This window comes from Littorina saxatilis, linkage group LG10, assembly GCF_037325665.1.
Source record: "Littorina saxatilis isolate snail1 linkage group LG10, US_GU_Lsax_2.0, whole genome shotgun sequence".
NCBI lineage: Eukaryota > Metazoa > Mollusca > Gastropoda > Littorinimorpha > Littorinidae > Littorina > Littorina saxatilis.
Window position 1 is genome coordinate 13,975,891 of NC_090254.1, and position 15,820 is coordinate 13,991,710.

At 45.3% G+C, this 15,820-nt stretch overlaps 1 protein-coding gene across 1 annotated transcript in view; it reads right to left on the reverse strand.

Annotated features, from left to right (window-relative positions):
* LOC138977778 (uncharacterized) overlaps window positions 1-15,820 on the reverse strand; it is a 141,754-nt gene that overhangs the window by 32,869 nt on the left and 93,065 nt on the right. Inside the window, exon 15 of the mRNA XM_070350383.1 lies at window positions 14,858-14,944. Coding sequence (XP_070206484.1) covers window positions 14,858-14,944 — 87 coding nt within the window. The remainder of the gene's footprint in view (window positions 1-14,857; window positions 14,945-15,820) is intronic.

The window sequence follows — 15,820 nt, forward strand, 5'->3', positions numbered from 1 at the left end:
AAAGGCAGTGAATTTGACAAGAAGAGCGGTTTAGTAGTTGCGCTGAGAAAGATAGCACGCTTTTCTATACCTCTCTTCGTTTTAACTTTCTGAGCGTGTTTTAATCGAAACATATCATATCTATATGTTTTTGGAATCAGGAACCGACAAGGAATAAGATGAAAGTGTTTTTAAATTGATTTCGAAAATTTAATTTTGATAATAATTTTTATATTTTTAATTTTCAGAGCTTGTTTTTAATCCAAATATAACATATTTATATGTTTTTGGAATCAGAAAATGATGGAGAATAAGATAAACGTAAATTTGGATCGTTTTATAATTTTTTATTTTTTTTTACAATTTTCAGATTTTTAATGACCAAAGTCATTAATTAATTTTTAAGCCACCACGCTGAAATGCAATACCGAAGTCCGGGCTTTGTCGAAGACTACTTGACCAAAATTTCAACCAATTTGGTTGAAAAATGAGAGCGTGACAGTGCCGCCTCAACTTTCACGAAAAGCCGGATATGACGTCATCAAAGACATTTATCGAAAAAACGGAGAAAAAAAATCGGGGATATCAATCCAAGGAACTCTCATGTAAAATGTCATAAAGATCGGTCCAGTAGTTTGGTCTGAATCGCTCTACACGTACGCACGCACACACACACACACACACACACACACACACACACACACACAAACACACACATACACCACGACCCTCTTTTCGATTCCCCTTCTATGTTAAAACATTTAGTCAAAACTTGACTAAATGTAAAAATTAGATAGCATGACTAACCTACCTCCCTAAGAATATTTGCAATTGCCAATGAGCTTTGATCATATAAACTAAGAATGTCACAGACCTATGGGTAACCAAGCACCACTAACACCTACACAAAACCACCGCCCCCCCAAAAAAAAATTCAACAACATTCGATTTTCGACTGAATCATTCAGGTACGAATACTTTTTCCTTTCAAACATTCTTTTTATCATGTTTCGTAAGAAATCACTCGATTTATAGCAGTTTCATTCTCAAAAGTGATGTACGTTACTATTTGGATGACGACCATGCACACTTTACCCATGGGGCTGGGCTCGTCCATCTCGCACGTAGGTGTGAAAGTCCTGTTGTCATTGATAGATCATATGCAAATGACCAAGGGAGACTAGTTAGGTCACGCTTGTCACAACATCTCGGCAAAACGAGAACGTTTTATTTTGGTTATAAGTAATTTTTCTTTACACAAAATCAACAAATCGTGTAGATTTTCACGAATCACAGGCAAAGCATGCATTGCAAGCAATTTTTTAAATATTATTTTAGACTTAGTAGACTGTGTGAACCTCGAAATCGATCTTTGGCGGCCATCTTACATTTACCGCGGACTGTACGACCGTTTGACTGACCGATACCGAATTTACACAAGGATAATAACGTACATCTCGCATCACTTTTCCAAGCGAAATGAACGAAGTTGGCAGCTCCGTCGAGCTCATTTTTGGTCCCATTAAACACTGCATTCATTTCCTGTCTGGTTTGTATGAAGGATTTACCGGTCGCGCACGTGTTCGGAGTACAGTTCTTACAAAACTGAAAGCACCCAAAATCGCGTAACGCTTTTTTCTCCAGAATGACTAGGTAAGGTTGGAATCACAAGTCCGTTATTCATTGCTTACGGCATAAATTTGCCACCATGTTATACCAAAACGTTCGTCCATTCATCCTCTTTCATCCAACACAAAAATGTTCTTTGCAAAAAAAGTTTATTAGAAGCAGGAGCCTGCCAAATAATTCAAGCGGGCTCTTTCCTTCTTTCGACGCCATGACAGATTCTTGGCCATATATATTTTAAATCAGGAGAAGATAAGAAGTACAATGCAGTAGTGTTTGAATCTGTAATGAAATATTCGTTTTTGATGACAATTTTAATGAGCGAACTAATTCACTTATTTTCAAGCTACCTGGCTCAAATGCAATATCAAAGTCCCGACTTAATCAAAGATTACTTAACAGGTCCGCCTCAACTATCACAAAAACGGAAATGACGTCATCAAAGACTATGGCAGAGTACCTTAACGCAGTCCTAGTATATCCACTACTGACTGAACTGTGGCATAGTACCTGGACGCAGTCCCAGTATATCCACTACAGACTGAACTGTGGCATAGTACATGGACGCTGTCCCAGTATATCCACTACAGACTGAACCTTAATGTCTTGCATTTTCTACAACAACTACTCTGCACACATAAGAAAACCCAACCCCTCTCGCACGCACACATGCAAGTACGCACGCATCAACACTCACGCATCAACTCTCACACACACACACACACACACACACACACACACACACACACACACACACACACACACACACATAAGCTAACACAAACGAACACGTGCGCACAACGCTCGCGCGCACGCTTACACACACACATACACACACACACACACACACACGCACGCACACACACACACACACACAAACGAACACGTGCGCGCAACGCTCGGCCGCACGCACACACACACACACACACACACACACACACACACACACAGCTAGATAATACATCATCTGATATGTTTCCTTGTTCATATGCTTTTTTCAAGTCATAAACGTAAACAATGAATGGTTTTACTGTGATTTTGTGCAGCATTTTGTATTATCTGCGTTGTTGTCGGATTTAAATACTCTCTCAAAAACTGGGTATCTAATCACGACCGATAAGATTTTCCCCTTTTCGATTAAAAAGTACAATGAGATTTAGTCAGAACCATAACATTATTCTTCCAAAAACACTTATTAACATCCATGTAAAAGAAACACAACTCTGTTTATCAAATTATCTCACCCTTTGCAAGAAACGTATGGCGAAGGCACATTTCGCGCTGCGGTGCAGATGACGCAATTAGGGCCTAACTCTCGTGACGAAACGATTGGTTCGTGACGTCGCGTCATCAACCGTTCATGAATGGCCCTTGTATGAATGGCATTCTTTCTGTTGGGATGACGTGTGAACCTCATCATTAGTGACTTGGAAAATCGGTCGGATTTAGGTATCCCCGAAGTCGGTCGGAATTGGATACACTTACCCTACACTCTTCCACACTGACAGGCGCGCGCGCACGTACGCACGCACATATGCAACAATAACAATGACAAAAATCAAACTTTTAAAAGCACTTGAAAGTTAATAAACAAAGCAACTATTGATTCCCTACGATTATATGATCGTGACTGGCTCTCTTTCCAAGTTGGAACGTTTTCAATCTGCTGTCTGACGTCATCAAAGTGTTGAAAAACGTACGGCGATGTCTATAAAACTCTCACTTGACCACAACATTCACAATGCAGTGCATTCAAGGATTGAAAAAAACCACTGGCGTTGATCAGACACAGTCACTGAATATTGTTATTTTACAAATGAATCTGCTTAACATTTGGTAAGAAATGACCGTCAATAGTGCCGGGCGGTCGTGAGAATTCAAGGTTTTCAGAGACAGACAGTAAATAACGTGCTCTGAAATAAACACATGCCGAAAAATTCTTTAGTCAGCCAGTGGATCATCTGCCTGACAACGGATAGGAAGTATAAAATTGGTCGCATCATGGCAATTTGCTGTGTATGGCGGTCATAGCAGACGATTTGTCTTCAGGACGGTCGTGAGAAAAAATGAGACAGACACCTTGCCCGAGTGACTAGACAGTAAATAACGTGCTCTGCAATAAACACATGTCGAACAATTCTTTAGTCAGCCAGTTGATCATCTGCCTGACAACGGATAGGAAGTGTAAAATTGGTTGCATCATGACAATTTGCTGTGTATGGCGGTTATAGCAGACGATTTGTCTTCAGGGCGGTCGTGAGAAAAAATGAGACAGACACCTTGCCCGAGTGACTAGACAGTAAATAACGTGCTCTGAAATAAACACATGCCGAAAATTTCTTTAGTCAGCCAGTTGATTATCTGCCTGACAACGGATAGGAAGTGTAAAATTGGTTGCATCATGACAATTTGCTGTGTATGGCGGTTATAGCAGACGATTTGTCTGCAGGGCGGTCGTGAGAAAAAATGAGACAGACACCTTGCACGAGTGACAAAATGACCAAGCGCAAGTAGAATAAGCCGTAGTTAGCCTTTCAAAACCCTTTCATGTCGTGATTTGATGGAAATTGCTACTTATTAAAAGCATGTTACGTCCAAACCTTTTAACAGCCATTCCAACTGAACAGATTTGTAATTAACGTTTTTGAGACAGACACATTTAGAAAAAAGACCGTTTACTTCACATGCGATTGTATCGACTAAACATAAACACATTCATTGTTTTTTTTAACTAAGTGTGTTCATCTATCTCTGTTCTTTGGTTTCTAATGTACTTTTCACTGGATTTCTTTGTGTGTTTTTGTACTTGGTGCCTTTGTCTATTGCAATGTGGCTAAAAAGGGAAATCGTGTCTGTCTCATTTCTCACGACCGACCTACCTTTTTCGCTGGTGGGGAATACAAACTTGACTTAAATTCGATCAAAGTTTATTTTTCATATGTAAATTCCGAAGACATTCGACACAGACCAGTGAAAATTCACGACTAAACAAAACGAAACATTTTATTTAATATCAAAGTCAGGGACATACCCGACTCTGAAGACTGTGAAACCTGTCATGAGCGGTGGACTGACGATGCTACGAGTATACGGTCTTGCTGAAAAATGGCATTGCGTTCAGTTTCATTCTGTGTGTTCGACAGCTACTTGACTAAATGTTGTGTTTTCGCCTTACGCGACTTGTTAATTAGTGTATTAAATTACATATAGCAATAAACTTCCGTTTGTTGAATAGAAATTGAAACAGTACTGAACCTAATAACAGGGAAGGTAACCCACCAAACAAAAACAAATGCCCAAAGGGCATAGTCTGTGGCTAGTTACCCCCCTACCGGTACCTCAGCCAATCACAGGCTTGTACCGATGGCCTTCATTCTCTTCTTTCAACACGTTGAGTGAGGACGTCTTTGACAGTACTCCGGATTTTTCAAGTGTTTTGGTCTTCGTGGAAGGCCAGTTAACCTGCCTCGCGGCATTCTCTACTGCTTATGGGTGAGAACGTTCTGTTTTTTTACCTTTCATTAGAATTTTTAGCGTTTCTCTCTTGTCAAAATTTTTCTGCAGCCGTGTTCGTCTACTTTCGTTTTTGTTCACCATGGCTGATAATGAGAAAGATAAGGGTAAACCGCGTAGCTCTACCAAGGTGGTGGACAGCGCGGTATCACCGGACAAGAAGGCAAAAGCGCGGTCCAAGAAGGGCAGTTCGCATTCTCAGAGTGAGAAAACTAGAGCTTTTACCACTATGTCAGAGAAGCCTAAGATTGTTAGCATTGTCAATCCAGACACCAATCAGACTTTGCTTGTTCCCATTGAACAACCGGGCACTCCGTCTTTAACTAAAGAGGTTTGGGTGGCCGAGTGGTAAACGCACTTGCCTCGGAAGCGAGAGGTTGCGAGTTCGACCCTGGGTCAGGGCGTTAGCAATTTTCTCCCCCCTTTCCTAACCTAGGTGGTGGGTTCAAGTGCTAGTCTTTCGGATGAGACGAAAAACCGAGGTCCCTTCGTGTACACTACATTGGGGTGTGCACGTTAAAGATCCCACGATTGACAAAAGGGTCTTTCCTGGCAAAATTGTATAGGCATAGATAAAAAATGTCCACCAAATACCCGTGTGACTTGGAATAAAGGCCGTGAAATGTGAATGCTCGCCCTAATAGGCTTGAGGTTTGCTGGCCGATGTGAATGCGTGATATATTGTGTAAAAAATTCCATCTTACACGGCAGAAATTAATATTGTAAAGCGCATTGAGCATATATATGATTATGCGCTATAGCAAATGTCCATTATTATTATTATTATTATTAAAGGAGAATTAATTTCCATTGTGTCTTCTTTTAAGTCAGAAGTCCATGATTTGTTAGCGTTCGAACGTATAACGTCAAGTGCTAAAGCTGTACTCCCGCCAGGGGTGGGATATGTTTCGTCTTTGTTGAGAGTTCTACTTTTACCTTCTGCTACGGTCACGTCCGCTGACGTGGTAGCAGAAAATGTGACCATAGAAGATCCGTCTTCTCGCATGTCGGTTGACGATTTCCTGTCCGGTTCTCGGACAACTGCAACCCCGTCCGGTCCTTACGACACTCAGGTGTTTGAGGATGGGGTTGGGGTGGATTTATCGGATGTGCGGGCTCCGGCCTATCTCGATAATATCCGCCAGCCTACGGTTTTGGCTTCCGCTTCGGCGGAACTGCACGCCAGGCGTACGGTTTTTTCCCCGATTGCTCGTTCGTCTGTGGCACAGACCACAACGGGGGGGTAGTTGGGAAGAGCGTACATTCGTTACTCCCGGTTCCGCCTCGGCAGTTCCGGGACATAGTAATTGAACAGCAGGGCATTCTGATCGCCACCAAGATGGTGTCCATCCTTTTGTTCCTGTCGCTTTCCGCTCTGCCGCCACAGCTGCTTCCGCCTCGGGGCGTGGGGTTGTCGGTGACCAGAGCACAGTGTCTTCCGTTTTACACGCTTCGGCGAGTATGGGGGACGTTGGTCAGCATTCATCCTACCGTTCCACACCAGTGGTTTCCGGTCGGGGGTTTCAGGCAACAGGCAACAGCTGCTTCCGCTGGTTGCGGTTCAGCTAGCCACACGACTGCTGGTCGACTTCCTGTGGCTGGTTCTGTGAACCAAGCGTTTCCGGCTTCGACTGATTTTGCTTCAGCGGACGGTGATGCCGGGTCTGTACCGGATGCCTTTTCGGCAGATCAAGTTTCTGATGATGACATGGCAGACTCTAATCCCGGGGAGGACGATGAGTCTGGTTTCCGCATTCCGACTAGGTTGACAGATCTTCTGTACTTAGCCGCTGAAGTCACATCCCGGTATTTCGAGGAAGGGGTGTCAGAGGTATCTGCTTCCAATGCTCCTCCCTCTTCAGCTTTTGCTGATTTCACGCCGAGCGATCTTCACGATTTCGTTTTCGAGAATCGCCTTCAATCTCCTTCGAGATGGCAAGGGTCTTTGGCACAGAGGCTGCTTCCTCGCTGCCTTTCCTCACTGCATATGGTCCTGCCCCAGTCTCAGCTCAACCTTGGTTAGCTACTCCGGGCAGGGCTCTCAACGCATCTGGCATGTCTTTGCGCAAAGTTTGTTTGCCGCAGAAACCTCAAAATCTGCTTGATTCGTTTGCTCTGCCAAAGACTACCCTTCCGGTGACTCCGGACTTGGCCGGTCTACGGCAAGATGGTTATTCTAAAGAAAGACCGTCTGCGTGCACTGAGAAGCATATTTTGATGGTCGAGGAGTGTGGTCGACAGTCTTTAGAGCTGTCTTCGCTCTCTGAGACCCTGATTCGGTCTCTTTCTCGGTCGGTGACCTCCTCTTTTGAGCCCTTCACATTCAGAGACTATGCGGATAAGAAGGACGTTGCTTGTCTTTTCGCTGCACTCGCTAAGGTGTCTTCCGAACAAATGGCCTTGTCGGCCAGGCTGTACGCTCAAACCGTCGTTGCTGTCGGATTCGAGACTTAAGGACAAATCGTTTGTCGATTCCCTTCGAGTTTCACCGTTCATGGAGGGTGCCCTTTAGGCTTTTGGGGCAAGAGTCTTTGGAGGCTCTGCGCAAGCAAAACCAACAGACGAAGGACTTGCATTTTGTCCAGTTGTCTGAGATGGCGTTCAAACAGCATTCAAAACGTGGCGGTGGTTCCGCACTTACGTTTGCTGCATCGAACAGGGGCAAGCAGAACTCGAAACCTGGACAGGGGTCTCGGGGCGGTGGCAAGTCTCGCCCATACCCCAAGTCAAAGCCTTCCTTTGGCAAGAAGGGGTCCGGCAACAAGCCTAACCCCCAATGAGACGCCCCCGACTTGATCATCCCTGCGGCTCCCATCCTTTCGATGGCGGGCGGCCTCTCCAGTGCCTTTCCAGAATGGTTGTCACGGACGAACAACCAATGGATTGCGGGGGTGATTCAGTCGGGGTTTCGGCTCCCCTGGCCAGGGGACAAAGCATCTTTGACTCGGAAACCGGCTGGTTTCCAATTTCCGGCAAGACCAGAGGCCAAGGCTGCTATTCAAGCAGAAGTGCTTCTTCTCTTAAAGAAGGAAGCGATCGTAGAGGTTCGAGACTCCACTTCTCCGGGGTTCTACGGGAGACTCTTTGTAGTCCCAAAGGCGTCGGGGGGTGGCGTCCGGTCTTAAACCTCTCTCCTCCCAATTTGTACTTGAGGAAAATTCGGTTCTCTATGGAAACGCCAATGTCTGTCAGGGAGTCCCTACGTCCTTCAGACTGGGTGACTTCCATAGATCTCACAGACGCGTATTTCCATATTTTAATCCACCAAGCAGACCAGAAGTGGCGACGGTTTGTTTGGGGGGACAAGGTGTTTCAGTTCAGGGCCCTGCCGTTCGGTCTCTCCTTGGCCCCGTGGATATTCACCATGATCATTCGTCAGTTTTGCGGGATAATCAGAGGACAGGGTGTCAGGTTATGGACCTATCTCGACAACTGGTTAATTCTAAACCAGTCTCGGGATGTTTGTCTTCTTCATACTCAGCTTGTTCTCCGCCAGGCGGATCAGCTGGGATTTTCGATCAATCACGCAAAGTCAGAACTGGTCCCCTCGCAAACTTTCCTTTATCTCGGGATGTTCTTCGACACCCAGGAATGGACTGTACGCCCCTCTCTGCGGAGGATAAACAAGCTGCAGGAGCTCCCGCTCTCTCTGATCGACAGACGGTCCGCCCCTGTCAGAGTCTTGGCTTCAGTCTTGGGGCAAATGGAATCTATGGCCACGCTCATCCCGTTGGGACGCATTCACAAACGCCCATTCCAAGCCGCACTGAAAGAGTCATGGGACCCAGCGATTCAGGGCTGGCAGGTGTCTGTTCCGATCTCGGATTGGTTTCGGTCCACCACTCAGCAGTGGCTGCAAACACCCTGGCTGACTCAGGGTGTACTGATTGTTCCACCGCCCCCAGAAGTATCTCTCTTCTCGGACGCTTCCCTCGGGGGATGCATCTGTCCAGTCACACGGCCTCAGGTCAGTGGTCCCCGGACCAAGCTCTCTGGCATATCAACCTGCTGGAGCTGGAGGCGGTTTTCCTTGGTCTCTCGACCTTTCTGCCCCTTCTCAGCGGCAAACAGGTTCTGATACATACCGACAACACTACTGTGGCGGCATATATCAACAAGCAGGGCGGATCTCGGTCCCCCTCGCTGTCGAACAGAACATGTCAAATCCTGATTTGGTGTTTGGAACACAACATCAGCATTTCAGCGATTTATCTGCCAGGGAGGTTGAATGTTCTAGCAGATTCTCTAAGCAGGGCAAAGAAAGTTCTCCATTCAGAATGGACGATCGCTCATCACGCTCTTCTGCGCCTTTGGGCGCAGACAGAGAAGCCTCTCATCGATCTCTTCGCTACTCACTTCTCGAGGAGACTGCCGATATTTGTGTCGCCCTTCCCAGACCCAGAGGCCTGGAAAGTGGATGCATTGTCAGTGTCCTGGATAGGACTCAACGCGTACGCATTTCCTCCGATCCCTCTGATCAGCAAGGTGCTGAGAAAAGTGGAGTTAGAGAGGCCCTCGCTGATTCTAGTGGCCCCTCTGTGGCCATCCCAACATTGGTTCCCGGACCTCTTGCAGTTAGCCAGCGGTCCGCCCATTCCGCTCAATCTCGTTCACGGCGAACTTCTGCAACCAAGGACAGGCGTTCCTCACGCCAACCCTCAGTGGCTCTCCCTTCACGGGTGGCTACTGTCCGGGAGTCTTTGAAGCGCTCTGGTGCGTCTGATGCAACACTGAGCCTGGTTCAGAAAGCACACAGGAAGTCCACATCTTCGGTGTATGCTTCACACGGGTTGGCATGGGTCAAATGGTGCGAGTCCAACAGGGTGAACCCCGTTGCGCCAAGATCGATGCACGTGGCAAACCATCTTTCATGGCTCTCTGCACAGGGCTATTCCCCTTCTTCTCTGAAGGTCAGGCGATCTGCTATTTCAGCGACGTTGAAGCAACTTGGTCACACGATCTCCCTCGGCGGGGTCATTTCTAGTGTGATTAAGGGTGCCACGCTGGGTGCAATTAAGTCTTAAACAGTTATTCCATCTTGGGATCTCTTGTTGGTTTTAGAGTTTTTGAGATCACCAATCTTTGAGCCTCTGTCAGAGGCCAGCTTGCCGAACTTGACACGTAAGGCAGTTATGTTAACACTACTGGCGTCTGGCAGACGCGGTAGTGAAGTGCATGCGCTCTCCGGGTTATCTAGAGATATTTCGTTCAAACAGGATGATTCCGTCTCTCTACGGTTCGCGCCGAGTTTCTTAGCAAAGAATCAGAAACCTGATCAGCCGTCTCCGATTATACATATTATGTCACTGAGTCAAATCTTGGACCCCGGAGACCCCGATTTTGCCAATTGTCCGGTTCGAGTTCTCCGCGCTTATCTTGCGCGCACAGCTCGCATTAGAGCTCCGGAACAAAAATTACTTTTCATTTCTGTTAACACCACGAGAAGTAAAGATATTGCTCGTTTGACGTTGGCTCGTTGGTCTTCCACACTGATCACACAAGCGTACCAGTGGTGGGAGAGAGAAAGGGGGGGGGGGCGGTCAGCCCTTCCCTTAGCTTCGGCAAGGACTCACGAGGCGCGCGCCTGGGCGGCTTCTATGGCGGTCCTGCGCTCTGGCAGGATCTCAGAAGTCCTGCGTGCAGCCTACTGGGCGTCTGAAGACGTCTTTTTAAATTTTTACCTGAGGGACATTGCGGCAGTCCGTCTGGACGACAGCCGAGCCCTTCCAGCCATGGTGGCTGCTGGTCAAATACTGGCTCGTTCTTTGAGTGAGTATTCCACCTTTCTTTCTTTATTTGGTGTTTAACGTCGTTTTCAACCACGAAGGTTATATCGCGACGGAAGTATCCCACCTCCTTAATAAGCAATCTGCTATATATGTGAGTTGCCGTAAGAATATGTAATTTAATCGAAAATTTAAAAGTAAATTTTCATTTAATAAATATACTTACTCAACTCACATACCAAATACCCTCTCAGCCGTCCCCGCAAACTTTTATGTTTATAAGGGTTATGTGTTTCAAGGAAGAATGAAGGTCATCGGTACAAGCCTGTGATTGGCTGAGGTACCGGTAGGGGAGGTAACTATCCACAGACTATGCCCTTGGGCATTTGTTTTTGTTTGGTGGGTTACCTTCCCTGTTATTAGGTTCAGTACTGTTTTAATGTCTAATCAACAAACGGAAGTTTATTGCTATATATGTGAGTTGAGTAAGTATATTTATCAAATGAAAATTTACTTTTAACATTTTCGATTCAAGCCTCTTCGTCTATAACATTTAAATGCAGCTAAACTGTGCTACGTTCACCCGCTCAAAACTTCGATTTTCTGGGCACGGATGCCTTTTACACTGTAACTATATCCTCTGAATGGCGACACCCTCCTTTTTCAGCCGACCGACCTAAAAACCAAGGATCCTTAACGACATGTGAGTGTCAAAGTTTGTAAGTACCCAGTACACACAGCACGCGCCCCTCATTAGTCACGCAGACCTATATGAGCCAGGTGTGGTCAGCAGCCCCCGCCTTACCTTTTGCTTTCACAATTGAAGAACTGCCCTCGGAGTAGAGTGGGGGGACCAAGAAAGCGGGTGGGAATTTGAAAAACAACTCCCATCATGAATATATAAGTGGATGCTGCTCTGCTTGCAGACCCGCTAGCATTATTTTGGCTTGTTTGGCGTGTTTGTTTGTGTACGTGTTCTGTGATTGTGTGCTCGCCAACTGAGCGAATGAATTATCCTGGCATTGACAACTTCTTTGTGAGTTGTTATCTATTAAACACATTTCGGCTTTAGCCATAAATGATTTTATGACAAGCAAGACAACCACTGCAAATGGTCCGTTTGAGGAAAGCTTAAGCACGCGCTTAATTCTCAAACGGTTCCATACCTGTGTCCTACTTTTGGAAGGGACGCACATACAGAAGCATTGCGGTTGTAAAATTTAGTTACGCGGATTGGTTTACATCTCCGTAGTCTAGTTATGTCATGTTAATAGTGTTGCGGATTGGTTTACACCTCCGTTGTTTATTTATGTCGTGTTAATAGTGTTGCGAATTGGTTTTCACCTCCGTTGTTTATTTATGTTGTGTGAATAGTGTTGCGGATTGGTTTACACCTCTGCAAATAGGGGTATGTTTATATATTTAGATTGATTGCTGCATTTTTGATGGTATGTAAAACTACGCAAGATAGGTTAACAACGCCGCAGTATGTAATGCGAACTAATAGGCAGTAATAGTAGTCTTGTCACGTCTCACGCTGATTGTTTTGCAGATTGGTTTACCACAGGGTAGCAGGGCTGAACAGATGGTGCTGTCACATTGGCACAATTATGTGTCAGTCTCATGTCTGATTGTTTTGCAGATTGGTTTACAACATGGTATCAGGGCCGAACAGATGGTGCTGTCACATTGGTACAATTATGTGTCCGTCTCATGTCTGATTGTTTTGCAGATTGGTTTACAACATGGTATCAGGGCTGAACAGATGGTGCTGTCACATTGGCACAATTAGGTGTCAGTCTCATGTCCAATTGTTTTTGCAGACTGGTTTACAACATGGCAGCAGGGCCGAACAGATAGTGCTGCCACATTGGTACAATTAGGTGTCAGTCCCAGGTTGTTTTTTTTTGGGTTTTTTTTCAGATTGGTTCACATCATGGTAGCAGGGATGAACAGATGGTGCTGTCACTTTGGTACAATTATGTGTCAGTCTCATGTCTGATTGATTTTGCAGATTGGTTTACAACATGGTAGCAGGGCCGAACAGAAAGTGCTGTCCCGTTGGCACAATTATAGGCAGTCTCATGTTTGCTTTTGCAGATTGGTTTACAGCGGTAGCAGGGCTGAACAGGTAGAGCTGTCACCTTGCACAATTATGTTTCAGTCTCATGTTTTTTGCAGATTGGATTACAACATGGCAGGAGGGCTGAGCAGGTAGTGCTGCACACAGCCGCAACTTGTCAGGCTCATGTTTGTGGTTTTGCAGGCTGCAAAATTAATCTAAATTCGGCTGAATAAACATTAATCTTAATCCGGCTATAATGCTAGAGAGTTATCTTGATGGCTGGGTGTGTGCCTCGCCATGGGACGGTTTTCACCCCCAAGGCGGACAGTATACACATTCAGCAGTAGCGAGGTAGTTAAGTGCATATTTCAGGCGTGTTAAAAGATGTTTTAAATCCACTCTCTCATGTGAGTTCCAGGAATCATGATCTCGAGGTCCAATCTTGTCGTCAGGCTGCGGCAGCACCTGGACAGGACGCGACAGGACCTACTCCTGCCGTTGCGGCTCGCGGAATAGCCAGGTCTAGGGTTTTCCCAGGTCCTTGCCAAGCCGCTCAGAGGAACACCACCGAGCAACCTGGTCCTGCACTTGGGTGCCAACGACATCGCCATTTAAGGCTGAATCAAAGGGCAAAGTGCCGAATTCAAAACGAGAATGGCAGAAATGTCTACCATCTTAACATCTGGAGGATTGACTCTGCCTCCTCCCGGATTGTGTCCACCACAACCAAAGGAGAAACAAACTCTTTAAATCAAACTTCGGAGATTAAATTGCTAAAATTATTTTAAACTAAAACGCCCTAGAATAAGGATTGGCGGAACATCTATTGCATAGCTGTGTGTGGCGGGAGATAAGCATGGTAAAGGGGGACACTGCATTCTGTTGTATTTTGGTGAATTTTACCTGACTTAGGCAGCGTCCACAAAGTGAGCCCAAGCGAACCACGGGATGTGGCCAGCGTAACCACGGGGGGTTGTCTACCCCGTGGCCGGTTCTGGATCCTGCTCCCTCCAGAAGATCTGAAGCCTGGGGCTGGTAGCAAAGCCCCGCAAAACAGCAGCATGGGTGCCGTAAAGTAAGCACATGGTAATGGTTTCACACCCCGACCATGCTGACTCAGGGGTAAATGAAGGTTTGCAGCGGGAGCTCAGACACGTTGTTGCCAGCTAACATGGGCCAGCTTTTGGAGGGATTCAATTTCATGATTTAGCAGTTACCCCCCCCCTCCCTAAGGAGGTGTTGAATTTCATGATAAAGCAGTTACCCCCCTAACCATGCTTATCTTCCGCCAATCCGTGCCCATATCATGCCAAACTTTTACCTATATATCTTTTTATCAGTCTAGTAAAAATGAACTTGACTGATGAGTGATCATAAGCCTTGTGTTTTTATTGATTATCCCCCCTTAGTATGAGGGGGGATATTTGTGTTGCATGGTTGTTGGTATTGTCATAAAGCTCTCTGTCTTCATTTTAACTCGTTGAGTTGGTGTAAACATGGCGACTTCGAAAAAAACACCGGTAACTTTTGACGTTAGAAGATGGGGTAAGTGAGAGAGAGAGGCAACAAAGGTGTTTGCTTTTCCTTTTTGGTTTCAATTTTTATTCGTGCCCATATGTGAACATTTTATCTTTGTGCTGTTCTTGTCTTGGCGAGTACATGATTCTTTTGGTTTTTTACAGTGTCTCACCAACAGACTATTCTGGTTGCTCAGGGGTGTCAAACATAAGTTAAATAGATACACCGCTTAAACAGCCATTTGATTTATTAAGAGGCACAGATATGAATTATGCATTTTGTTTGATAAAAAAAAGTGTTAACTTTTCATATCAGAACTATTTTATCAGAAAGAACCGGACTTTACACCTGCTGAAGAACCTTTGCAAATATAAACAAATACTAACATATAAATTAACATTTGTGGCACGTGCTTAAGCGTAGTACTTACTGCACCGCTTCAAGCTGTCGCAAACGTAACCGGAAGCAACGTTTGCGCACTGTCCGGTATTCGCGCACGGTCCACCACTGGACATTTCTGGAATATTAGAAACAGACGACTTCCTGTCAAACTCTCGCAGAAATCGCCAAACAGACCCTCGTTGCCTGAAATTTAAAGATAATGGTCCCTTCCACTGTACATCTTTCTACTTGGACATCTACCAAAATTGAAGAGCATATGTTGCAGAGTGGGACGTCTTTCGCTGAATTATTTTCACAGATTGACAAGACATGTCAGCCGCAAACTAAATTCATCAGAACATCCACTCCTTTTGCAAGAAATATATATAGGCAGATTACATATATGTGGCGTGTCTCGTATTGGTCTTATCCTATGTAATACATTATTTGTGTAAGACGTGGTATGTATGTGTGTGTGTTGGAGTGTGTGTACGTCTGTGTGTGCGTGCGTACAAAAAAGCGAGCGTCTTAAAAGCCTGTACATGTATGCATGACTATTTTTAAAGGGTAAGAAATGTATCTCTAAAGTGGCTCTAAACCACCGCTCTCACAATATTGCTTTCGATTTATTGATTATTTTGTGAATAAAAAGTGCACACAAACCCTCTTGAAACCCTATTACTATCCCAATAATCCGCATTATAATCCACCCGTACCACCCCTCACCGAAATCCATTTAATGGCATTTAACGATAACACAGCAGAAATGACGGGAAGGATTGGGGGGGGGGGTGTCAAATGTGGTTTGGATAAGGTCCCTTCCAAGAAAGGAACTTATCCAAACCCAATTCGAGTTCTACTATTATTTTTTGGTAAACGTGCTTGCTTGGAAATTCTCTGACAATCAAATGCTTACCTCGATTGAAGACTCACTCCATTTTAAAAGGGCGCATGGCGTGGAAATCATGTCATAGCCATATCCACCTCGTACATTCAAGTCTTTATATAGCGT